Source organism: Physeter macrocephalus, chromosome 5 (assembly GCF_002837175.3).
Source record: "Physeter macrocephalus isolate SW-GA chromosome 5, ASM283717v5, whole genome shotgun sequence".
Classification (NCBI taxonomy): Eukaryota; Metazoa; Chordata; class Mammalia; order Artiodactyla; family Physeteridae; genus Physeter; species Physeter macrocephalus.
This window is the reverse complement of record NC_041218.1, coordinates 12,612,624-12,638,620: the sequence shown is the minus strand read 5'-3', so window position 1 is coordinate 12,638,620 and position 25,997 is coordinate 12,612,624. Positions and strand designations below refer to the sequence as shown.

General features: G+C 41.1%; 3 protein-coding genes across 4 annotated transcripts in view; all 3 read right to left on the bottom strand.

Moving 5' to 3' along the window:
- Positions 1-495: 495 nt before the first annotated feature.
- Positions 496-8,366, bottom strand: LOC102985496 (probable inactive serine protease 58). The gene is made up of 4 exons (XM_024126945.2): positions 8,307-8,366; positions 5,030-5,288; positions 795-931; positions 496-711 (listed from the first exon to the last, which is right to left on the bottom strand). Exons 1-4 carry the CDS (start codon positions 8,364-8,366, stop codon positions 562-564), a joined length of 606 nt encoding a protein of 201 aa, XP_023982713.2. The 3' UTR covers positions 496-561.
- Positions 8,367-11,584: 3,218 nt separating this feature from the next.
- Positions 11,585-15,899, bottom strand: LOC102983026 (probable inactive serine protease 58). Its single transcript, XM_007103335.2, has 5 exons — positions 15,860-15,899; positions 14,886-15,042; positions 13,985-14,235; positions 12,114-12,250; positions 11,585-11,734 (listed from the first exon to the last, which is right to left on the bottom strand). The coding sequence occupies exons 1-5, from the start codon at positions 15,897-15,899 to the stop codon at positions 11,585-11,587; spliced, it is 735 nt and encodes a 244-aa protein (XP_007103397.2).
- A 6,779-nt stretch (positions 15,900-22,678) lies between these two features.
- LOC102983302 (trypsin-like) overlaps positions 22,679-25,997 on the bottom strand; it is a 6,343-nt gene continuing 3,024 nt past the window's right edge. Inside the window, exons 2-5 of one of the 2 annotated variants that reach the window (XM_007103336.2) lie at positions 25,147-25,306; positions 24,145-24,398; positions 23,452-23,588; positions 22,679-22,912 (exon numbers count right to left, since the gene is read on the bottom strand). In XM_007103336.2, coding sequence (XP_007103398.1) covers positions 22,763-22,912; positions 23,452-23,588; positions 24,145-24,398; positions 25,147-25,306 — 701 coding nt within the window. In that variant the 3' untranslated portion in view covers positions 22,679-22,762. Of the gene's footprint in view, positions 22,913-23,451; positions 23,589-24,140; positions 24,399-25,146; positions 25,307-25,997 lie in introns of both variants that reach the window. The other variant, XM_007103337.2, reaches the window with a different exon arrangement.

The window sequence follows — 25,997 nt, the reverse complement described above, 5'->3', positions numbered from 1 at the left end:
TTAACCTCTCAGAGCGCAAGTCCCTACTGAGAATCCTGCAAAATGAATGTCCAGAATCTGTGTCTGGTGCTGAGAGTTGTGTGGGCAGGGAGAAACCAAGCACCATTCCTCCAACAGCACCCCTCCTTCAACCTTCTCCCTTCCCTGGGACTTCTATGTAGCGCCATCCTTCTCAGACTTCCGTTTGCCATGTGTAACTTGCCAAAAGCACATTCTGTTGAATTCTGTGCAAGTAGTAGGGGTTTTGTCGCCCAAGATGGCAATCGAGTGGCCTTTTTTTTTTTTCAATAAGTCAATGATCAATTCGTTAGAGAGAACACAATTGCCATTCCATAAATTCCAACTGCCTAAGGGGTATGGGGTTTGCCATCATCATCATTAGGTGAGGAAAGAGGGCTGCTATGTAGAGTCACAGTACAGGTAGGTACCAGTCGCCCACTCTGTGGGGCAGGAGTGAAACAGGTATGTGTGATGCAACTCAGGACACTGATTAGATTTAATTCTGAGGCTGGACTTGGGGACACGTGGTGTCATGTGGTCTAGAATTCCCATCATGAGAGCTCAGTTGTTCCGGATGGTATTTTCAATCCAGGGTATGTAGTTAATGATTCTGGTGTAGATGCCAACATCGGCTCTCAAAAGACATCCATCTGCAAAAGTCAGGATTCCTTGAAGTACCCCATCACACATGGCAGGGGCAGCTGTGACTTCCTGCCAGGAAAAAGGAAACCGGGTTATTTTTCTGGCAAAGGACATAATAAAATGGGAAAATTAAGGCATTGAGAGTACATTACCTTGCAGGGCAGCCTCCTTCCTGGCATGATGCTCACACACATCATACTATCTCTGATGTAGGTTTTATAGGCTTCGCGGCACTCAGTCTTGGAGATTACAGAGATATTGACATTCTGCAGTGAGTCGGGGTCCTTGTCTAGAGGGAAGAAAGAAATAGAACTTTAAGAGTTACGAGATACCAAACTTTATTTTTTCCTTTCCCTCTTTTTCAACATATTTCATCTCCTGGTAGAAAGGAAGAGTTCAAACACTGAGAGAAATCACAACTATGACCAATACGACCATAGGAAATGATCAGATTAACAATTTCCCATGATACAAAGTGTCTATCTACTTATAAAAAGGATTAAATTCTTGGAAGTTAGATGTAAATATAAGACGTTTCTGCAATGAAATGAAATAAATTACTTAAAATATTTGTGGCAATTCAAACATTTTAAAAGGGTCCTTTGAGTTGGAATTTTATTCATTCAATTTTATTTTACTTTTTGAGCTTCCATGTTTTTTACTTGTCCCATATTTTACATTAATCACTGTCTCCTTTCTAATTTTTTAAATTGAAATATATTGACAAGAAACACTGTATAAATGTAAGGTATATAGATATAGCGTATTGATTGACACATTTGAATATTGTAATATGATTGCCATTGTGGCAGTAGTTCACCTCTACCACCTCACATAATTATCATTTCTTTTTTGTGGTGGGAAAAATTAAGATCTAGTCCCTCAGCAAGTTTGATTATAATGCAATATTGCTATCTATATTCACTATACTGTGTATTAGATTTCCATAACTTATTTATCTACTTGTTGCAAGTTTGTACCCTTAAACAAGGTCTCTCCTATTCTGAGAGTTTGAAGGAATTTAGTGAGCTCTAAGCCTAATTTTTCATTTAAAATCACTCAAAAAGTGGTTTTCTTAAATCCATAAAACTAGGATTTGAAACTAAGTCTCCTTATTCCTAATTCAAGTTATTTATTTTATATCAATGGTTCACACATACTATGAACTGTGCAGACCCATAACAAAATTTTTGCAATCTGCAAGAAAATGAGAAAAACAAGAGCAAAGTAGTATCTCCACATATGTTAGTTTTCTTGACAAAGATTCTTCTTTAGGAGGAAGTATTTTAGATTAAGATTTTGTTTTTTTTAATGGGTGTGTGTTTATTTGAGTGTCTTTATTTGAAAATAATATGTTAATTCTTTAAAAGAAAATGATTGAGATTCTTTGCCTTATTTTCCCGTCCAGCAATAATTGTATAGCTCAACATTTCTTTGGGGAATTTTTTTTTGGAAATGCTTAATTAACTACTTCATGAGCCAGATCAAAATGAACTGCATTTTTTTGTAAGTTACATCTCTTTTTGACTCAAGTGACATACCCAGATGAATCAAACATACTGCTTTACAGAAGGACATTTACCTATTTCCAAAACTCAAATTGTCTTTCAAAGGACAAGGAAATTCTACATTTTTTTTGTTGTTGGAGTATAGTTGATTTACAATGTCGTGTTACTTTCTGCTGTACAGAAAAGTGAATCGGTTATATATACATATATACTCTTTTTTTAGATTACTTTCCCATATAGGTCATTGCAGAGTAGTGAGTAGAGTTCCCTGTGCTATACAGTAGGTCCTTATTATTTTATATATAATAGTGTGTATATGTCAATCCCAATCTCCCAGTTTATCCCTTCCCGCCCCCCCCGCCCCCCGGTAACCATAGATTGTTTTCTACATCTGTGATACTACTTCTGTTTTGTAAGTAAGTTCATTTGTACCATTTTTTTAGTTCCACATATAAGCGATATCATATATTTGTCTTTCTCTGTCTGGCTTCCTTCGCTCAGTATGACAATCTCTAGGTCCATCCATGTTGCTGCAAATGGCATTATTTAATTCTACTTTATGGCTGAGTAATATTCCATTGTATATATGTACCACATCTTTTTTATCCTTTCCTCTGTCGATGGACATTTAGGTGGCTTCCGTGTCCTGGCTATTGTAAATACTGCTGCAATGAACATTGGTGTGCATGTATCTTTTTGAATTATGGTTTTCTCTGGGTATATGCCCAGGAGGGGGATTGCTGGATCATATGGTAGCTCTATTTTTAGTTTTTTTAAGGAACCTCCATACTGTTCTTCATAGTGGCTGTACCAATTTACATTCCCACCAACAGTGTAGAAGGGGTCCATTTTCTCCACACCCTCTCCAGCCTTTATTGTTTGTAGATTCTTTGATGATGGCTATTCTGACCAGTGTGAGGTGATACCTCATCATAGTTTTGATTTGTATTTCTCTAATAATTAGTGACTTTGAGCATCTTTTCATATGCTTTTTGGCCATCTGTATGTCTTCTGTGGAGAAATGTCTAGATCTTCCACCCATTTTTCGATTGGGTTGTTTGTTTTTATGTTATTGAGCTGCATGAGCTGTTTGTATATTTTGGAGATTATTCCCTCGTCGGTCGCTTCATTTGCAAATATTTTCTCCCATTCTGAGGGAATGTCTTTTTGTTTTGTTTATGGTTTCCTTTGCTGTGCAAAAGCTTTTGAATTTACTTAGGTCCCATTTGTTTATTTTTGTTTTCATTTTCATTACTCTAGAAGGTAGATCAAAAAAGATCTTGCTTTGATTTATGTCATAGAGTGTTCTGCCTGTGTTCTCCTCTAAGAGGTTTATAGTATCCGGTCTTACATTTAGGTCTTTAATCCATTTTAAGTTTATTTTTGTGTATGGTGTTAGTTCCCAGCACCACTTATTGAAGAGACTGTCTTTTCTTTTCTATTCTTGCCTCCTTTGTCATAGATTAGTTGACCATAGGTGTGTGGGTTTATCTCTGGACTTTCTATCCTGTTCCATTGATCTATATTTCTGTTTTTGTGCCAGTACCATACTTTTTTGATGACTGTAGCTTTATAGTGTAGTCTGAAGTCAGGGAGCCTGATTCCTCCAGCTCCGTTTTTCTTGTTTTAGAGGATGTTATACTGGGTGATATAAGCCAGAAACAGAAAGACAAATACTATCTCAGTTAAATGTGAAATCTAAAAAAGCCAAATGCATAGAAACAGACAGTAGAATGCTGGTTACCAAGGACTAGGGGGTAGAGGATATAGGGGTATGTTGATCAAAGGGTACAAACTTTCAGTTGTAAGATGAGTAAGTTCTGGAGGCTCCAAAGTGGTACAGCCACTTTGGAAACAGTTTGGCAGTTTCTTGCAAAGCTAAACATAACCTTATGTTTATTAAAAATGTAATCTGATAAACTTGTTAAAAATTAATCTCCTTTCCATACTATGATGTCTAGTGTATGCCATATATTACATTTATTCAGACTTACTCATGAGTAAAAATGTATTAATTCTTCCTAGGGGACTCTATCATAGTTTTTTCTTATTGTTACTCACCTTCCCTCACCTCCAGTACTCACTGCCATCTTGATTAATAGCTAGAGACAGTTGATTAGGATTTGCATGGAAAATATGGAATGGGATAGTGGGTAGAGGGAAGATGACACAAAACTTAGAAAAGAGAAGGCTGTCTTCTCTTGCTCAAAGTAGTTTTTTTCATGGAGTCCAAAACACGTGACACAGCAGAAAGCTTAGGTAGAACCTGAAATTCAGTAGTTTTGAATTATATACGGAAGACTTCCACTGAAAAAAATGCTAGTCGTTTTCCAACTTTCTGAAGAAGTGAGTGAGTGTTCATTTTCAGAATGTTACCAGTTAAAAATACTTGAGAAATATTTTCTTAAACTTTTGTTGATCTGTATCACAATTTTGCATATGGAAATTCTGCATGATTTAGCACAATATTATGTATTTAACTTACGTTTAACACATAAACATTATTTCATGCTATTTCAGGGCTTTAAGTTTCTTTATTGCCTGAAATGGTTGGAAACCATCTGATACAGTTTGTGCCATATTTCAGAATTCAGAAAATTAAGACTCCAAAAGTAAAGTGACCGAGCGGCTGTCATACAGCAAATTAAGACCAGAATACAAATTTCCTGTTTCCACTAACACCACGTCTATCAGATATGAAAGCAAAGATGTAGAAAGATACAGTGGGAAACAAAAGATTGCAGGACTCCTGCAGTGAGGCTCTAGGGAAGGGAAAGGAGATGAAAGGGTGAATGAGAAGGTTAGAAGAAAGCTCAAGGTTAGAAGAAGCCAAGAGTGGAGGCAGGAGGGATGCACGTCTGGTTCTGAGAGCTAGTCACAGAGATCACACACATTGTAGGCCCAGGTTGAGACAGTGCACATGGTGTCTTCAGTGGCAGGTTCTTTGGGCAGGCTGGCCAGTTTCACATAGTCATTGAGTTCAATATGGGTCTGCAGCTTATTTAACATGAAGTTATGCTCAGTAGACGTGATGGAGAATTGTGGATGATGAATCATCTTCTCATAAGCAACCACTTGTATATGCTTTTCTTCTTTTAGATTTGATGGTTTTGTAACCCCTGTATTAACTGAAGCTTCCTGGAGCAATAGGGATATTCATGAGAGGACTTAACAGACATGGCTTATCCATCCTTATGGGCCTTTATTAAAAATAAACAAATGGGACCTAATTGAATTCAAAAGCTTTTGCACAGCAAAGGAAACCATAAACAAAACAAAAAGACATTCCCTCAGAATGGGAGAAAATATTTGCAAATGAAGCGACTGACGAGGGAATAATCTCCAAAATATACAAACAGTTCATGCAGCTCAATAACATAAAAACAAACAACCCAATCGAAAAATGGGTGGAAGATCTAGACATTTCTCCACAGAAGACATACAGATGGCCAAAAAGCATATGAAAAGATGCTCAAAGTCACTAATTATTAGAGAAATACAAATCAAAACTATGATGAGGTATCACCTCACACTGGTCAGAATAGCCATCATCAAAGAATCTACAAACAATAAAGGCTGGAGAGGGTGTGGAGAAAATGGACCCCTTCTACACTGTTGGTGGGAATGTAAATTGGTACAGCCACTATGAAGAACAGTATGGAGGTTCCTTAAAAAAACTAAAAATAAGCTACCATATGATCCAACAATCCATAATCTTACCAAATGACCGAGCAATTGCACTCCTAGGTATTAGCCAAATGAGCTGAAGACGTATGTCCACAAAAAACTTACACATGAATGTTTGCAGCAGCTTTATTCGTAGTTGTCAAACCTTGGAAGCAACCAAGATGTCCTTAAATAAGTGAATGATAAACAAAATGTGGTATGGAAAATAGTATTGCGGTTCCTCAAAAAATTAAAAATAGAGCTTCCATATGATTCAGCAATTTCACTTCTGGATATTTACCTGAAGAAAACCAAAACACCAGTTTGAAAAGATATATGCACTCCAATGTTCATTGCAGCATTATTTACAACAGTCAAGATATAGAAGCAACCTAAGTGTCCATCAGTAGGCGAATGCATAAAGAAGTTGTGGTGTATATATATGTGTATATATATATACACACACACACACACACACACACACACACACACAAAGGAATATTACTCAGCCATAAAAAAATGAAATCTTGCCATTTGTGACAACATGGACAGATCTAAAGGGTATTTTACTAAGTGAAATAAGGTAGAGAAAGACAAATACCGTGATCTCACTTATATGTGGAATCTAAAAAACAAACAAAATGAAAACAGGTTCATAGATACAGAGAACAAACAGGTGTTTTCCAGAAGGGAGCAGGGTAGAGGTGGGGGAAATAGGTGTAGGAGATTAAGAGGTAAAAACTTCTTGTTATATAATAAATAAGTTATGGGGCTATAATTTACAGCATAAGGAATATGGTCAATAATATTGTAATGGCTTTGTATGGGGACAGATGGTTACTAAACATATTGGAGTGATCATTTCATACTGTGTGCAAATGTCAAATCATTATGTAGTACACCTGAAACTAGCATAAGACTGTATGTCAGATATATTCCAATTTTTTAAAGTGTGGTACATCCATACAGTAGAATATTATACAGCAATCAAAAAAAGAGCCAAGCTATCAAGTGATGAGAAACATGAAGGGATCTTAAATGCATATGACTCAGTGGTAAAAGCCAGTCTTAAAATATTATATATTGTATGATTTCAATTTATGAAATTTTAGAAAAGGCAAACTATAGAGACAGTAAAAAGATCAGTGGTTGTCAAAGTTTAAGGAGAAGCAGGGGAAGCATGAACAGGTGAAGTACAGGGCATCTTTAGGACAGTGAAATTTTTCTGTATGATACTCTAATTGTGGATACATGACATTATGTATTTGTCAAAACCCATAGGACTATGTAACATAAAGAGCAAACCCAAACCGGAATATAAACTATGGGCTTTGCTTAATAATGTATCAGTATCGGTTCATCAGGTGTAACAAATGTACCACACCTATGCAAATTGTTAATATAGAAGTAGATTACTTGGGACTTCACTGGTGGCGCAGTGGTTAAGAAGCCGCCTGCCAATGCAGGGGACATGGGTTAGAGCCCTGGTCCGGGAAGATCCCACATGCCACGGAGCAGCTAAGCCCCTGTGCCACAACTACTGAGCCTGCTCTCTAGAGCCTGCGAGCCACAACTACTAAAGCCAGCACGCCACAACTACTGAGTCTGTGAACCACAACTACTGAGCCACAACTACTGAGGCCTGTGCACCTAGAGCCTGTGCTCCACGACAGAGAGAAGCCACTACAATGAGAAACCCATGCACCACAATGAAGAGTAGCCCCCACTCGCCGCGACTAGAGAAAGCCTGCGCGCAGCAACGAAGACCCAACGCAGCCAAAAATAAATAAATAAATTTATTTAAAAAAAAAAAAAGAAGTAGATTACTCAATGGTATAATCCAAGTGGTATATACAGGTATATGCTGTAAGATTCTTTCAGCTTTGTTGTATGTTTGAAAACTTGCATAATAAAACGTCAGAGAAACATTTTTAGAATGGAGGTATGTGCCTCAGAGCATATAAGAAGTGAAGACATTCACTTCTACATTGTGTGCAAGGAAGTATTACCCAGAAGTTAAAATTTATCTGGGTCTTAGAGAAGAGAAAGGAGCTTGTCTGACATAAAAAGAAGAGAAAAAATAATTCAAAAAGAGGGAAAGGCTTCTATAAAGGCATGGGTACGTGAAACAACGTGGTGTGTTTGTGGAAATACTACCAAGTATTATAGGGGGAATGTTAAGAGCTGGGTGGAGACCTAAGCAGAAATTAAAGAATGAGAAGCCTTATCTTTTAAGTCTTGTATATATAAGACTTGCATTGTCTTTTATTGCATAGGAATTAAGGAACCAATACATTCATTATTTCACAAAGTTCTATTGAATGTTGTAGAGGATAGAGCCATGCCCCATTTCACACCCTGCATAATCCCCGAGTGCCTCCCCTGAGTGTGGGTGGGGCTTGTGACTTGCTTCTAACAGAATATGGCCAAAGTTATGGGTTGTCATCCCCATGATTATGTTAATCTATAGCATTAACATTGTATAAATACCCATCTTGCTAGCGTGCACAAGGGAGATTCTTCGTGCCGCTGGACAAAGTAGGCAGCCATGTTGAGGAAGCCCAGGTGGAAAAGAACTATGTACGGGTGACCTACCTGTTCAAGTACAACCTCAAGTCCCTGAAGACAGCTTTCAGCTCACAGCCAGCAAAAAACAAGGGTCCTGTGTAATACAACCACAAGGGAATGGATTCTACCAACAACCTGAATAAATTTAGAAGCGAATTCTTCTCCCAAAGCCTTGCTAGACCCTGAGGAGAGGACCCAGCTAAGCCAGGCTTGAACTCTTGACTCACAGATACCATAAGATAATAAAGGTTGTCTTAAGCTGTACAATTTGCGGTAATGCTTTTACACAGCAATAGAAAACTATTACAAATGTACACTAGGTGCTGGCACTTTATTAGATGACTGAGTAAGAAGGGAGAGGAGAATCTTTCCTGCATAGATCAAGAAGACTAATAGGGTAGACAGAAGTTATAAGACCTACTATCATGAATGTCACAATGTGAGAAATAAAGGGAGGTAGAAAAACACATAGTTGGGACCTTAAGGCAAGAGTCAGAAGAAGACCTCCTTGAGGAAGCGCTGTTTGAGGCTTGAAGGATGAGTAGAAGTTAATCAAATGGAGAGATGGGGAAGAGATCTCTGGGAAGATGCACAAGGACTCCAAAGAGAGCAGAGCACACACAAAAGAAGAGAAAGAGAGACAGAGAAGGATCTTACAAATCAGACCTTTCAGTAATTTCCAAGTAAGAACGGCCTGCAAACAAGACGAGGAGGCAACCAGAGAGCAGATCAAGGGAACGTGTCCTTGGGCATGATATTTTAGATGGGGGAGGCTTTATCTTGCTTAAATGGTGACAGGAAGAATCCAATTGATAGGGGAAGTTGAAAAATACTGAAAAGTGGAGATAATAAAGCAAGTCCATGAGGGTGTCAGAGGAGAGGAGATCCATATCACAGGCAGAAGCTGTTGATAATAAGGCTTCATTTACAGGAAAGATGGGGAAAAAAATAAGAAAAAAAATCTAAGTATGTTTTCAGATTGAGGGATGAGAAGTGGACTGAGGTATCTTCTGAGGGTTTCAGTCTCTCTCCTCCCAAACCAGAGGTCATCTGCTGAAGGCGAGCCCTGAAATTTGGAGGAAGAGAGGAGAACATTTGAAATGGTCGTTATGGAGAATGTTATAGATGATGATTTGGAAAATATAGGATGGTCAATAAGTGCTGAAGATGTAATTTAAGAGTTACATGAAGTTAACTGAATCACTTTGCTGTACACCTGAAACTAACACAGTGTTGTAAATCAACTATGTCAATTTAAAAAAAGTTATAAGAAGTGATCAGATGAGCATTTTATTAAAAACTCTGGAACAAATATAGATGTGATTCAGTAAAGGGATCAGGGAGCACTGGTCAGTGAATCAGAGACAGGAAGCAGGGCGTAACTAGGGACAAGCCCATTGGAGAAGAACGGCAAACACAGGGGCTTGTGGTTCCGATGGGCCAAAGATCACAAGAAAAAGAAGTGTAGTTGAATTAAATGGGCTTAATGTCCAGATCTGAGGATATGGTTTTTCTCTATGTGCCAGGATAAGCTGTGGTCTTAGTCATAACCCAGATGGTTTTTCTGTTTTGTTATTGTTGTTTTGTTTTGCTTTGCTTTGGTAGGAGAGAAAAAGCATCCATGCTCAGAGTATATCAGTGACCAAAACCCAACCCACCTCAGCAATCTCTACAGACACACAGATTCACCACCTCCCTCATGAGATGCAGCTCCAAATCTCTTCACTCTTTGCAGAGTCTTTTTCTCCTGTGTCATGATTCTCTCTGCTCATCTCACTGGCCCTCTCTGTTCCTCTTTCCCTTTTTAACAGGTAATCCCATATCACACTGCCCCTCCCCTACATGTAACTCCATAGCCTCTCATATATCACTTGAACCCCTACTTTTGGGTCATTCATCATCCTCTAAATTCTGTATTCTTAGGTGTCCTGGTCAATGGGTTTGGGATGCTGTACATCTCCTCACTTTATGCCAGTGTGAGAGAAGCACTGAGCATCCATCAGAGCTCTTCCCAATAGCACAGAGCTTTACTAAAGTCTGCACCTACTACCTATAAACACAGAACACACCCCGTTGCTATTATTTGGATATCACCTGAGAGCCAGATCTTTGTCTGCTTGAAACGACCATCTCTAGTTCTTTCAAGGATCTCAAATATAACATGCCCCATCTCTCTGATTCATAACCATTGTTCCTGATCCCTTACACATGAAAACATTGCTTCTCTTTATATTACTGTTTAGAACCACCATCTAGGCCGTTGTGAAAGTCAGAAACTCAGCTGACTTTCCCTGACTCTGCCCCTGTTGTTTCTACTCACAGTCAATATGTCTAAAATGTACAGACTCTGCTTCCCTACATCTCCCAATTCAGAAGTTTGACAACGTTTCATTTACCATGGTGGCTTTAATGACACACCTCTGATGCCTACAAGATAAAAATCTAAATTCCTTTACCAAACAGGTCAGGCCCTTAAAATGTACAGACTCTGCTTCCCTACATCTCCCAATTCAGAAGTTTGACAACGTTTCATTTACCATGGTGGCTTTAATGACACACCCTCTGATGCCTACAAGATAAAAATCTAAATTCCTTTACCAAACAGGTCAGGCCGTTTGCTATCTAACACTTACCTGCTATAAATAATACTCTTTTATCACATTCTCTCTCCCTCTCTGCAAACAATTTTCTACCCTCCAGTATTACTTATTTACATACATTTTCCAGAACACATCACAGTTTTTATGCTTTTCTGACTTTTACTTAACTAAACCTCAGTTTTACAATATTCTCCCCTAATTTGTCTGCCTCTTGGGTGGTACCTCCTGTGACTCTGATACCCTGATGTTTTTTCTTCTATACTCCCATGGAACTTATTGCTCATTCCATTGTAGCAATTGTCACAAGGTATTGGCTAACTGATGGCAAAGTCTGTGTCATAATGTATCCCTAGCATATGCAGTACCTACCAAATAGCTGATATTTCAATAATTTTTGAATGAACAAACGGTGAGGATGTTGCTAAATTTCTCATCATGTTTACAGTTTATGTGATAAAGAGATCAGGGGCCGCAGCCTAAGTTTTTAGTGTCATTTTTGTTTTTAATGAATTCTGTTCAAGAACAAGAAAGATAGAGTTGTGGATCCAGTGTAGAAATCAAGAAGATACTGCGCTGAAGGGATGGAGGAACAGAGGAGCCTCAGTAGCTTTCAATGATGCTCGTGACCCATCTTGCATAAGGATTAACTTCTGTGAAGAATCCTTCACTTCCCAGGGTGACGCTTCCTTTTGCCCGAGTCAAGATGCCATGCAACCTCCCACCGCAGATGGCTGGAGCTGCTGAGACTTCCTGCCAGAGAGAGGGAACAGGAGATCAATAGTGCTTTGTCCTCATGGAACAAGAATTTATTGCAAGAAGTGGCACATTATAGTAGCAGAAGCATCTAACGGCCTGGAATCATTTTTCTGGAGAGGTGACAAACCTCTCTTCACATCCACGTAGGGCTCACCTCTCTTGGTTTGAATTTGACCAAACTGAGAGCAAGTAGGAGGAGAAAGGACAAATGGCTCTCCCCCCGAATCTCTCCCACTGTAAAGGAAGGCAGGGGAATTGATGAGAAACCCAGAGACTGAGAAGAAAGAGGAGAAGGGCTCCAGGCCTTCTTGTTGGGCACCTCTCCCCCTCATGGACCCCTTGCTATCTTCCTGTCTGGGGAAGGGAAAGATACCTTATTTTCAGATAAGGTCTTTAGAGGTTGTCCCACACACATGATGTTTATGGCCGTTCTTTCATCTTGCATATTCTGGCACTCATCGTAGGGGAGAGTATATTGGTTTATCCAAGTCAGCATGTCAGGGTCACTAACTGTGAGGAAGAGAAATGAAGTCCAGGGTTACTCTCCTTATCACATATACTCTTGTGATCAGCCCCTATTTTGTGAATACATTAATACCCGAGAATATTTATGGCAGGTATCAGACATTCCATCCTTCTTAGAGTCCCTTGTTCAGTATCTCTGTGTCAGAGCAGTGGATTCAGAGCGTTATGTGAGCCTTACGTCAGATATCATCAGAGCTATAATTCTCTCTGTAGCATGCATAACTTAGAAAGCTTGAAAAACCCACAGGAAAATTATGAATGATTGTGAGAAGAGAGAGACACAAAGCCATTGTCCCCAAGAAACCTTCATGTTTGGCACCTACTTCATCATTTTTACATTTAATCATAAAGGTAGAAAACTATTTTTAATGTGTCTAAACATGCTTTTTTAGTGAGATAATTTATAAATGGATTATTTATAAGTATATGTGAGTGCGTATGTATAAATATACCTATATATTTTCCCCTAAGAAGTAATATTGCTCATCTCACTAATAGCAACTGTTACTATACTGTTAACCTCAGGATGCAAGGAGTCTAACCAAGGCATTATACAATTTTAATCTCTGGTAGAGAGTAACAAGGAGGAAGGAAACAAAAAATTAACCAGAGATTGCTCAGGCTAAGCCTAGTGTTACTTACAGAGAAGGATTTTTCTGATATATATCCAATCTAACGTCTTAAAGCAGATTAGACCAGAAAATGTCAAGTCAGAAAAGAACAAGAAGAGTTATGTTCAGTTTTAACTTTTAATGGAAATTGAATTGAAATACATAGAACAAGCTAGGTGAAAGTAACCTAGTTACTTGAAATAATGACCTCAATAAATATTGTGAGGCTGGCACCAGAGAGCTTGTAGAATTGGTTTGCCACTATGATTCTGACATGCAGAGCCTATGGGATAAAACATTTATGTAGTTTTATTTTGTTTTCAAATGGTGTGTAATGAATTTCTTTGTAAAGTGTGATACAGTTACTTTGAATAAGACTTAAAATCTTCAATTTGTTCAGAAAATATGTTCACTTAGATTCCCTGGAATGTCGCTTCTAAATTGAAAATGAAGTTGCCAAATACTGAGAATACAAAAGTTCCCACTTTCTACTTTTGTTTTCACAAAACAGACTGATGGACAAAAGTCTCCCACTTTTAATTTTTACAGAACATATGAATTGTTCTGTAACTACCAGAGAAGGGTTTAAACCCGATTAACACCCATGACAATTTGCCTCAGTGAACAAACAGGCTTTGGCAAGCCAATCAATCAGTGTCACTTTTTAAAGTCAGCAAATCAGACTCGCCTCCAATAAACATGCTGAGTGCCAGCCAATCAACAACAATCTCATCCAGGTAACCACGCCTCTACAGATGACGTCAACTTTCTTGAGGCCCTGAAAGTCTTCCAAACCCTGTACGGAAAGCTTCCCACAAACCCCATATAAGCCTAGTACTCTGCTCCTTGAGACTGTGTCTGCTCAGCTTGCTCTTCTATAATAAGCGATAAATTTAGCTTTATCAGTTCATTTCAGATATCGAGTGGTGGTTCCAGCATCCTTTGATAATACTGAAAGAGAGTATAATGGTAGTATAAGGCCCTGCAGTAATCCCTCTAGGGTCAAGAGCATTACCTCATAGCAGCTCTTTCCTTCAGGTATATCCCTCCATATTTTCCCCAGCGCCAAAAGCTTCTCAGGATGAAGAACACAGAGTCAAACACTTACGGTTTTTATATTTACTCCAGGTCCAGGTTGGGATAAAGCAGGAATCATTAAATGATAAGGGTTCCATAGCTGTGGCTACGGTTCCCACTTGGTTGTTGAGTGCAGCAGCCTTGGACAGTTTTATCATCACCAAGTCATTGTTCAGAGATCCTGCGTTGAATTCAGGGTAGGGCACCATCATTGAGTAATTCCGTACCTGCTCGTTCTTATTTTTCATGTTGGGTTGATAAACTCCCAATCGGATTTTAACACTATGGAAGAAAGAAGGCAGGGAATTGGAAAAGAACAGGGTCACAGAATGTCAGAATTGCAAGAGGTGGCAGAGGTGACCTCCTCCAGTCATCTTAATTTTATCTCTTAGACCTGAGAACTCAAGTGACCAAGTGATCTTGGGCCTTGGTCTGTAAAATAGTAATAACAATAGTTTATAGGACGACTAGGCGTGACATGATCACCCTAAGTAAGGTAGATATCTTGCTTTATTCCTGTATTTTACAGCTTGGCACTCTTTTTAATGTTTTATTTTGGGACATTTATTTGTTTGGGCTTACTTCCTCTACCAGAATGTGAGCTCCATGACGGAAAACTAATTTCTGTCTTGTTCCCTTGCTGTTTTTTCGGTGCATTAAGCAGTCCCTAGAACATAGTAAATGTTCAATAAGTATGTTGAATGAAGGAATATTATTTACTCTCCGTGAGAAAGAGTCTTCTGACACCTTCCTCTTCATCTCCTCCTAAACCACCCAAGTGTGTATTATTTTCCCCATGGGGAAGACGACCCTCTCTCTTCCTGGGTCTTCGAATTCCCTAGGATGCCATTAGAACTTGCTGGGATGCCTCATCAGACCTGATTTTGTTCGACTAGAACCCTCCTGGCTCCCAAGGGCAAACGGGTACTTACGGTAAGGGGCAGTGGGCAGCAGTCAGTACCCACTCAGGGTGAATGAGGGACCCCACACAGGGTTCCGGGAAGGACTGAAGATAGACCATGTAAGGAATAGTAAAATCTTCTGCTACGTTCATCTTCTCAGGGTTAGACTCTTGGGCCGGAATGACTCCTAAAGAACCAGTGGGGTCACAGGTAGAAGGAGAGACAGGGCAAGAGGTGAGAGTTGACTAGGATAGTTTTTCCCACCTTAAGGTTTTCAAGGACAATGTCAAGGTCTTCAAATTATTTTTAAATATTCTTTTAAATCAAAGGGCAATCATGCATGTCACCTGAGCTCTACACATGAAGAAAACTGACACATGTCTTCGCTTGAGATGGAGGTATATTAGAGTTCTGGGAAACGAATGCAAAGGCTTGTCTGAGGCTGATCAAAAACCCTGATTGGCAGTGCTGTGTATTATAAAAATGAAAAAAAAAGACTTACTACGTTAAAAATAATAGTTTAAATTAACTTTTGCCAGGAACGAAAGTGAAAAGTTAAATACTACCTGACTTTGGTGGTGAAAGGAGTGGAAAAGCTTGGGGTAGTGCCACGAGGCTCTCAGAGCCCCTGACCCAGCCCCGCTTCCTTTCCTGCGCTCACTCCTCCAAAGTCCACCCGCCTAGAGAAAGGGAAGATATACTTTTCTGGTGTCTGTCCAGGAGATGCGGCAATCTAGAAAATCACACACTCAAGAGTCCTGGGAGAGTGCAGGGGACTTACAGTGACGTATCCTAACATGCTCACAGGCACCGGAGGAGCTCAGAGAGACTGCTGGTGGGGTGAGCTGTGCATCGAGAGTGGTTCCTTTCGTTTGCATCAACAGTTACTTGAAGGGAATGCCCACCAACTCCTCTCCCTTCAGTTGTGGCTAGCTACCTCCCTCTCTGACCCTCCCACACACCACCGCCTCACTGCCTAAGCAGCAGCAAGACCCCAGACTCACCAGCTGCGCTCATGAGTGCAAAGATGAGATAGCACTTCATGGCAGGCTGGGATCTCGCCAGGAGCAGACAAGTCAGATCACGCTGTCAGCTGTCTCAGTCTTTGGTCCAAGCGTCCTTGGCAAGAACAGCGGGGGGTGAGAAAATATTAAGTTGGGGGTGGTAGGGGAGAAGCAAGGCTTTTACAGATGTCTTCAAACGAGCCCTGATCAAAATCCATTTACATTAGGCACACCTGAGATCTGTCTCTGATGTGGGTGAAGAGGAAAGGGGCAGACCAGGTCCAGCCCCTGGTGCATCTTCTCTGACCCTAAATATCTCAGGAGTACCTGCTGACATTCTCCTCCCCTCTCTGTGACACGGTCTTTCTTTGTTGTCCTCTCCTCCCTTTGTGACTGTGAATCTCTCTCCCTGCCCTCACCTGCCATCTCCCTTTTCCCCAAGAGTCCCTCGGCTCCTCTCAGAGACTCTTCAAACATTGGGGTATGAAATAGATTTAACAAACCACCCTCCCCTCACCATTTCAGTGACGAGGATGCCGTAGGCCTCGTGGAAGTTAGCAGCCAAGTCAGGACTCGCAACGGTGTTTCCAGATTTCCCTGATGTGCGGAACTTTACCTGAGCCCTGTGCTCCCAGAAAACAGCAATGGGTGAGAAATTCTGGGAAATTCTGTATTCTGAGAAATGGCTTATCACAAAGAATGACCCTTCGGCACGTGAGTTTGGAAAGGCTCCGTCCACTCTTTCTCATGGCTCCCGTAAGACTTTGGATGACTCCTGTGTGGACGTGTGACAAGGTCAGCCACAGACCGTCCCGCTTTTGCCTGAACCACGAGGACCCTCCAGCTCCATTCTTTCTCTCATCAATGATTAGCTGAGCTTGGAACTGTTTTTCCCCACCCTCCCCCCCAATCTAACTACAACTAGAGATAAACACTTCCTGTTCAGCTAACTGAGAATTCCCCTGATGGCAAAACAACCTCAACTGTTAATCTCCCCACCTGTAACTTGTCTACATCTCCCTGCAAAAGTCTTAAGGCAAAAGCATCCTGCTGAGGCACTCTGATCTCCAGATCTGGGATGTTCTTCTTATTGCAATAATCTGAATAAAATCAATCTCCCTACCTGTTCAGTTTCTGTGTTTGACACTTAGTACTCTTTTTAATGCGCCCCACTCCTTCTTTTTATAAGTTAGCCTTAACTTTCTGACTGCCCGGGCCCCCCGCCCCCTGACATATGTAACAAATAGTGGTTTCAACCATGGATATTGGTCTATAGTTTTCTTGTGTTGTCTTTCTCTGGCTTTGGTATCAGGGTAATGCTGGCCTTGTAGAATGAGTTGGGAAGTGTTCTCCCTTCTTCAGCTTTTGGAGGAGTTTGAGCAGGGTTGGTGTTCATTCTTTGTTTGTTAGAATTCTCCAGCTAAGCTGTCTGGTCCTGGGGTTTTCTGTGTTGAGAGGTTTTTGATTACTGACTCAATCTCTTTACGCATTATTGGTCTGTTCAGATTTTCTATTTATAAAGTGCTTAGAACATCAAGTTCTAATGGTAAATAGTAAGTGCTATATAAATGCTGGTTAAATAAAATAACTATAACCTTAGGATCCCCATATTTTCCAGGCCTCTGGGGACACTTTTTTATCTATGTCCAAATATTCTTGTAAGTCCTTAAATCTTTGTAACATTTCCATGTTTATTAATAGCAGTGAAGAGCATAGACTCAGGAGTCAAGCTTCTAGGTAGGGTTCAATTCCTGGCTTCAGGACTTTCTAGGTGCCTTGTCCTGATAAAAACATTTAACCTCTTTAAGCCTCAGTATTCTAATTTATAAAATGGGAGGAATATTAGCACCTAATTCATAGGATGGACATCTTGTTTGCTTCCAGGTTTTGGCAATTATAAATACAGCTGCTATCAACACCCATGTGCAGGTTTTTGTGTGGAGATACATTTTCAACTTCTTTGAGTAAATACCAAGGAGTGTGATTGCTGGATCGTATGGCAAGAGTATGTTTAGAAAGTTTCCACAGCTTAGATGGAATATAAATTAAAAAGGGATTAGACTGAGCTACTCAGAAAAAATGGATATTTTTAAGACTAAATAAAGACTTATGTAGTTGCATTTTTTTCAACAAGGCAGACATTCTTACTTGACTTTTAAAAGTAAGGCTAAAATCATGCCAAGATAGTAAATATCTTTATTTTTTAAAGGTCTTTTAAAATTTGATTTTAACACTAAATTTACTTGCCATAAAAGATAAATGATTAAACTAGTTTTCATTTAAATAATGAATTAAATAAGATTTCTAGGGAAAAAGAGGCTTCCATTTGTCTTATTAAAGCAAATATTCTTAAATTCATCTTGAGTATACCTTGAAATTTTTTGCTCGTTAATGGGAAGACTAACAGATTATGGAGTGTACCAATCTGAAGTGAAGTTACTTCTATCCAGCTGATATATCCCATGTGAAAAAATATTTACATAAGTAGCTAAACTTCCAAGTGCAAATATTGCTTTATTTTACATAGCTATCAAAGGTCCTAACCATGAAGTTGACAGTTGAGAGCCGTCTGAGAGTTTTCAGAGCAAGTGATAAGTAAATTAAATCTATCTGTTACTGTAATGAGACATAGCAAGCAAAAAAACTTTTCCTAATCTCAGACTGTTACCTCTTTACATTGCCTTATTTTTGCTATGAAATATCATGTCTTCCTGGATTTTATTGAATCATGAATTAGGTATTTATTTGTAGTAGATATCTTTTGGTGAGAGATATCTCTTCTGACTACAAAATGGGTTTTTAAATCGTAGTATGCTTTCACAGGTCTTTTGATGTTTTTCTTTTGATTATACTTTGGAAGCAGATCTTTGCTTTCCATTTATCCATTCTTTGATCCAGTTTTCTTTTCCTGTGGCATTTGCATTGATTAGCATTATATTCTCTAGTCTCTATTTATTTGTTTTCTGTTTACCCAATCAGAATGAATACACCGTGACGGCAAGGTTTTAACTGTTTTCTTCCCTGCTGTATCTTTATTGAATAAAACACTGTTAGGCAGGTAATAGGCCCTCAATAAGTTGAGCGGTTGGATAAATGAATAGAATAGTTACATTGTCTCCACTGTACAACATACCAGGTTTATTTAATCAATCCTCTTTTAATGACTATTTGAGTTATTTCCGGATTTTCAGTGTTACGTAGACAATACATCGGTAAGCATCCTTGATTACTCTGCTGGAGACTGTGGCTGCCTCCTTAAAATCTACACCTCCTTTTCTTGATAGCTAACCTTATAATTACTCAGTTAACCAAATATATACCACGTAGGCCATGTTTATTGCAAAATGAAAAGATTACTCGTGCTCTGATGGTGTGCCGTGTAACTTAATTATAAGTTCAACAGCATAATCCTCTTCAGTTATTGGCTCAGGGATGTGAGAGTGACCAAATTCAGTTAAGGAGACACAATATGTTTGACAGGCGCTTCTGGGGAAAAAGCTTCTTTCTCCCTAGATACAGGCAAGGGAGAGTATGGCTCTGACAGCTGTCTTGATCACAAGGCTTTATCCTTAGGATAAAGCTGACAGTGATGCAGAGGGCAAAGACAGAAATAAATTGGGTCCCCTGATGGCATTTTTGAATTGCTGAATCAAACCATTCTTGCAGTGCTCACTATTTCTAAGCTTCCACCAGTGCATTTTAAAGTACCTGTTAAAGTATGAGTTGGACATTCTGTTCCTTGCAACTGAATGATTCCTGAATGATACACTCACACATTTTTGTTTTTATAAGCACATTTTAATAGGATAGGATTCTAGAAGTTTAGTTGCTGGGCCAAAGAGCATATAGATTTCACATTTTAATATAATTTCACAAATTGTAACAAGTCAGATTTTAAATAAGAGATAGAAAATGCCAAGATATGCTGAAAAGGGACTCTTGGATGGCATCCAGAAAAATGATTTATTTGCCTTTTCATACTTTACTTTGGGCCTGCCCTGATGTCTCATCTTTTATGTTATCTGACTTATCTTTTTAGGTCTCTGAATCTTCCCTCTAACTGAGGTGGTTAGGTGAGTAGGTGTATATTGGTAGTGGTGATGGGTGGAGTAGAAGAATGTTTCAGAGGGAACAGGGAAATCTTAAACTCATTTGTTTCTGTAGAGAAGCCTGAGATGTTTATTTAAGGTAGATATAAGGTAACATTTAAAAACAAAAAAAAGAGGAGTTATATGTGAAATTATTTTAGGCCATAAGCAAACATAAAAGCAATTCAATAACAACTAAGGAAATACGCAGGACAGATTAGTTATAACTGAACACTTAAGAGCCCTGAATGCAAGGCTAAGGAATTTGGGCTCCATCCTAGCGGCATGAGAAGGTAATATTAAGGGCTCAGGACTGCTCCCTACAAATGTGCCATCCAGAGGTATACAAAGGGATAGAAAATTGGTAACAGGGGAATGTATCTTCCCATACCTTCCTCTTCTGAGATACCTGTTATGGACTGCATATCTGTGTCCCTCACCCCCAAAATTCGTATGTTCAAACCCTAACGCCCAAGGAGATGGTATGAGGAGGTAGGGCCTTTGGAAAGTTTAGATGAGGTCATAAAGGTGGAGCCCCCATGATGGAATTAGTGCTCTTATAAGAGGGAGATACTGTTACCTAACACAAGTGTGTGTGCCTGACACACAGTGAGGCCAAACAATGCCAAAACATCAGAGTTCTGAGCAGAGAAAGGTTTATTGCAGGGCCATGCAAAGAAACGGGTGGCTCATACCTTAAAAACCCTAAACTCCCTGAAAGCTTTCAGCAAAGCCCTTTTATAGGAAAGCTGAGGGAGGGCGTGGTTAGCTGTTGCAGATTTCTTGGTGTCAGATCCTTTGTTCTTGAGGTCAGGTCGCGGTCAGGTCACGATGTTCCTGTAAGCCTCCACCAAAACAAATGTTGTTCTCTGTTCTGACAAGAAAGTGCAAGGTCCCAAGGCTGGACTTTCGCCCTCTGAGGTCCAGGCCCTGGCTGAGAGGAGGGGGTCCCTGCACAGGAGGGTTACCCTGCCCGGGAGCGCTCGTCCAGCACCCAGGCCCCGCCGAAGAGGTAGTTCTCCGCTGAGGGTGCCCTCAGGGCCAGGTCCCCAGACCCTGCCCAGCTGTCATCACTGAGGGAGCCAGGCGCCCAGGACCCAGCCAGCGCCCAGGCTCCTCAGGCCACCCAAAGCGGGGCTGGGGAGCAGGTCCTGTGGACCCATGCAGACTGCTGCGGCCATTAGGTCGCAGAGGCAGGGACGGGGGAGAGGTTCCCCCAGCCTCAAGGCCTGGGCCGGGCCAGTGGGTGCCGTGGCGAGGGCTCTGGAGCGCTGCAGGACACGGCACCCAGCCTGTCCCCGAGGCCCCCGCAGCTCACCCACCGCCCTTGATACACCTCTCACCACACGCACTCCCCCCCCCCCACCCCGCGAGGACCGCGACATGGCCAACCATTGTCCAAGGGCGACCTCCACCCGCCAGGTGAAGGGTCTCCTGCTTCTGATCTCGCAGTAACAGTTGCTCAGTAACAGGGTAACGGCCGCGTGCTATTGGCTGCACGCCTGCCCCGCCCCTATTACAATACTAGAGTCAGTTCCCTCAGTCATGTGAGGATACAGCAAGAAGGCCGCTGTCTACAAGCCGGAAGGGAGCCCCCACTACCTCCTGTGTCACCTTGATCTTGGATTTCCCAGTCTCAGAAACTGTGAGTAATTAATGTCTATTGCTTAAGCCACCCAATCTGTGGGTTTCTGGTTACAGAGCGCCAACTGACTAAGATAATACCCATCCTTCACCGTATCACGTTATCCTACTGGGACTACAAACATTTTTACCTTTCAGAACTCCTCGACCTATTGCAATGCCGTTATGCTCAGACCATATTGTATCTTTCATCCTTGATTTATACCAAATACACATAGGAATCATGTACTGGGACCTGTACTCCTAATCATCTTCTAGATGAGCCAAGGAAAAATGAAAAGTTGCAGGGAACAACACTGAAGAAACAAAGCGGGGTGTCTGTGCTGCCTCTCGGGATAGGGCGGAAGAGAACAGAGAACACCACCCCTATAGTCAAGACTTTTATGACCTCAGGGTAACAGATCAATTTTCCACAAAACTTATCTGCATTTGCACCTTTTTTTGCTTACAGTTCAAAATAGTACCTACGTTGAGCTGGGGTTTGGGCGGTCTAGTGTGAGAGGGGGTACAGATTACCGGCAGCAATCATGCATGCCGTAGCAGTAAAATTCCAGATGGGAAACAAGAGTATCTTGGAGAATAAAAGAAATAGGTAGATGAAACCTTGGAAATACAGGATCTGTACTTTTTAAAACATTCTCCATGTAGCCTTTCCCCTAGTCTAGCCTCACAGAGTTTCAGGTAGATTAGAGACAAAGGGAGAGCACAGGGTCACAGCAGCAGCAAAGTGATAGGATAAGAATGGCTGGGGCTTCTCTTCAGCTGCACAGTGAACTAGTTGAGTGACTTTAGGCAGTTGATTTTAACTTTCTGCATTTTAGTGTCATTATCTGTGTAAAAATATAGTGGTAACAGTGATGGCTAACCTTATTCATCTTTATAGCCCAAACATCCACACAGAGTCTGGCATATAGTAGGTGAGCAGTAATTTATTTTGATGAGGCTGAATGAATGACTAAATAACCTTTCAAATTCCGTCTTCATGTAATAGTTCAACTCTATATCCACCCTCTTCTCAGTAGCCACATTGAAGAGAAAGTACACACACCAAGTAAGGACACTTCTTGGATATATCTGGTACAGGAGAAAATGTTTTTATTTAGATATTGTTTTCAGGATGGGAGGAAAGTGAAGCTGGCTAACATGGAGGGTCATGAAGAGATGAAGCTGTTTAGTTGGCAGCGATGGTCTTCTGAATCCAGCTCACGTAGTTGCAGACCTTGGTGTAGACACCAGGTTTGCCTTTCACAGCGCAGCCATAGCCCCAGGACACAATGCCCTGGAGCTGTCCATTGCAGACCACAGGGCCACCAGAGTCACCCTGGCCAAGAAGGAAGAGCCAGTTAGAGCTCACAACTGTGCCCAGATGGGAGAAAGGCTCAAAGGTGTTCCTCCTTTACCCGGGGACCACCTTCCCAGGCTGCTGATCTTCCATGAAGCCCTTCTCTTTCCCTGGAAAACCAACCCTCAATCTCCATACTGGACCCCTATTCTTTCTCCTCCCTCCTTTGAGCTCCCTCTTTCCCTAGTTGCAGGGCTGTAGTGCCAAGAAGAGGTGAGGACTGGGCAGTGCAATGCTGCCCATCTAGCCCTGCTCCTTTCAAAGTTTCCTTCAGCTCTAGCCCTCCTCAGAAGCCCACCTGGATGTGCTGTTTGCACATGATCTTCTGTGTATCTTTTCCCCTGATCCCTAACCATTAATATGGCAAAATGAATTTATCATTTATCCCAAGTCTATCCCTCAGCCCTCATAATCAGCCCCAGGGACAGCTTTTCAATTTTCTGAGTTTCAGGAAATGGGAAATACTGTGGAGATATGTGAGGCTGAGCTGGAAGGAGAAGGCGTGCAAAGCAACTAACCTGGCAAGAGTCCTTTCCGCCCTCCAGGAAGCCCAGGCACATCATGTTGCTGGTGATCTGGCTGGGATAGGCGCTGCGGCAAACGCTGTCAGGCAGGATGGGAGCTTCCATACACTGCAGGAGCTTAGGGTAGCTGTCTGTTGGGAGCAAGAGTGGAAATGGAAGAGGATTACCCATCCAATCTGGGAAATTTCTTTCTCAGTATCTCTCCCCCCTCTTCCCAATATTCCTATTCCTTCTCTCAGATTGCTGGCAACTTCTGTTTTGGAAGAACAACTTATATCTGGAGGGTCTTCCAAACGGTTTTCATCAACAAATTGTTCTCTCTCTGACACTAGCATCAGTGACCATAGATCTCAAATCTAGAGACTTTTATTTCTGAAGCGGGACTATGCTTTGAAAAGTTCCAAATCTCTTAGTCTCTGTTCTGTGTACCTCCTCACGTTTTGGTTCCCTACAAATCACTAATCACATTTTAGTTGCATACCCAGCAACTTTACCATAGTCCTTTTTTGTTGTGTTGTCAAGCAGAGGAATGTTACGCATTTCAATTAGTATATTCTAAGACTCCATAGAACCCCACTATTCTCTGGGAACATTGCCTTGAGTGACAGCTAGGGCTAACTGACGCTGAACACGTTTTTCACCTCTAGGATTCTCAGACTTGGTGATTCTGTTCCAGGTGACACTTACTGCCATTGCCCTTGGTGTTGCCCCAGCCAGAGATGAGACACTGGGTACCAGCAGCTGCACAAGATCTTGGCAGAGAGACAGGGGCTACTTGATCGTTGAGAGTGGCAAGTGTGTTCAGTTTAATCAGCATGATGTCGTTATTCATGGTGACTTTGTTGTAATTGGGATGGACGATGATCTTGGCTGCATTGGTGAATTGCCCGTGGCCCTCAGGGATGTCAACGTTGTGTGCTCCCAGACCCACCTGCATTCGGCTGGATTAAAGGGTTACAAGTTCCCTAAGTCTCCAACGTGAGCTCCTTCCCATTCCATTACAGCCCAGTCTTGAGCATAAGCACAGACAGAAGCCCCCTGAAGCGCTCACACACACACACAGGTTAGTGTGCACGTAAGGTAGTCCTACCACCTACGGTGCAGGTTAGAGGGTTCCTTAGGTGGGCGTCACTCCAAGGCCAGACTCACAACCCAACATCTTGCTAGATTCATTAGGTATAGGAATGGGAACCAAATGATGCCAGTCAAGCAGTGGGAGGTGAAAAGGCAACTGGTGTTGATTAATCTGGTTGGGATAATCAATTATTGTAGGGAGCCGTGGCAGGCCCCAGGGATATGGCAGAATATTAAGGGAATGGAATGAGTTGTGTTTATCTTTAGGTTGTACTGGAAATTTCCTGTGTTTTGTTACTTGCATATGCCGTGTTTTTCCTGGTTGAGCTATAACGATTAGAGCTGTTAAGGTACTCTAGGTATATTTAATCACTCACTTTTTCTTCCTATGTCTTTATTACCCTCATTTGGAAGGCCATCAGGGAACTCTAAGGGTATCTTTTTGTGGGAAAATCCCTCAGTGCATACGACGCCTGGTCAGCGGGGAATAATGAGGTCTTGAAATCTGAATGCTCCCCCCTCAAGCATAACTCTGTAGCTCTCCCTGATTGTGCTTTGGCAGGGCTGGGGATGACCTGACCTCAGAGAACAGGGCTGTGAGTATTGGTTACTTACGACTTGTAGCAGTGAGCTGCGGACACCACCCACTGCCTATTGATGAGGGAGCCCCCGCAGAAGTGGTAGCCAGAGTTCAGGGACACCTGGTAGGGGACAGAATGCGCTGCACAGGTGTGGCCCCCGACAATCTTGTCATCATCGTCAGTGGGGAAAGCAACTGACAGAGAGAAGTTGGAGCTATTGTGGAATTTCTGCTCAACAGCAAGGTTTTGCAGATTAGCCAGAAAAAAAAATAGGTCATGTTTTCTTGTCATGCATAATCAGGAAACACTGATTTTAATATAATTGTTTTCAAAATCTTATTGTTCTATACATTTAACACATATGCTACTTACACTATTATAAGTATCTAATTTTTAATTTATGCTTTAAATTTGATCTACAGACTGATTTTTTTACATATGTCACACACACACGCACACGCACACGCACAAGTCAGAGACTCCTTACGTAATAAATGCCTTGAAGCCCACTACCTGAGAATATAAAGAATACTTTTTACACAAAACCTTGCTAAGGAGACATTTAAGTATGTGTTCAATAAAGCTTTGCAGTCACCATGATTGTGTTTATTTGTAGAGTTCAGTGTAGGATAAACACCACATGAGGTAACAGAAAGGAAACTTTTAAATGGTACCGGCACAAAAACAGAAATATGGATCAATGGAACAGGATAGAAAGCCCAGAGATAAACCCATGCACATATGGTCCTCTTATCTTTGATAAAGGAGGCAAGAATATACAGTGGAGAAAAGACAGCCTCTTCAATAAGTGGTGCTGGGAAAACTGGACAGCTACATGTAAAAGTATGAGATTAGAACACTCCCTAACACCATACACAAAAATAA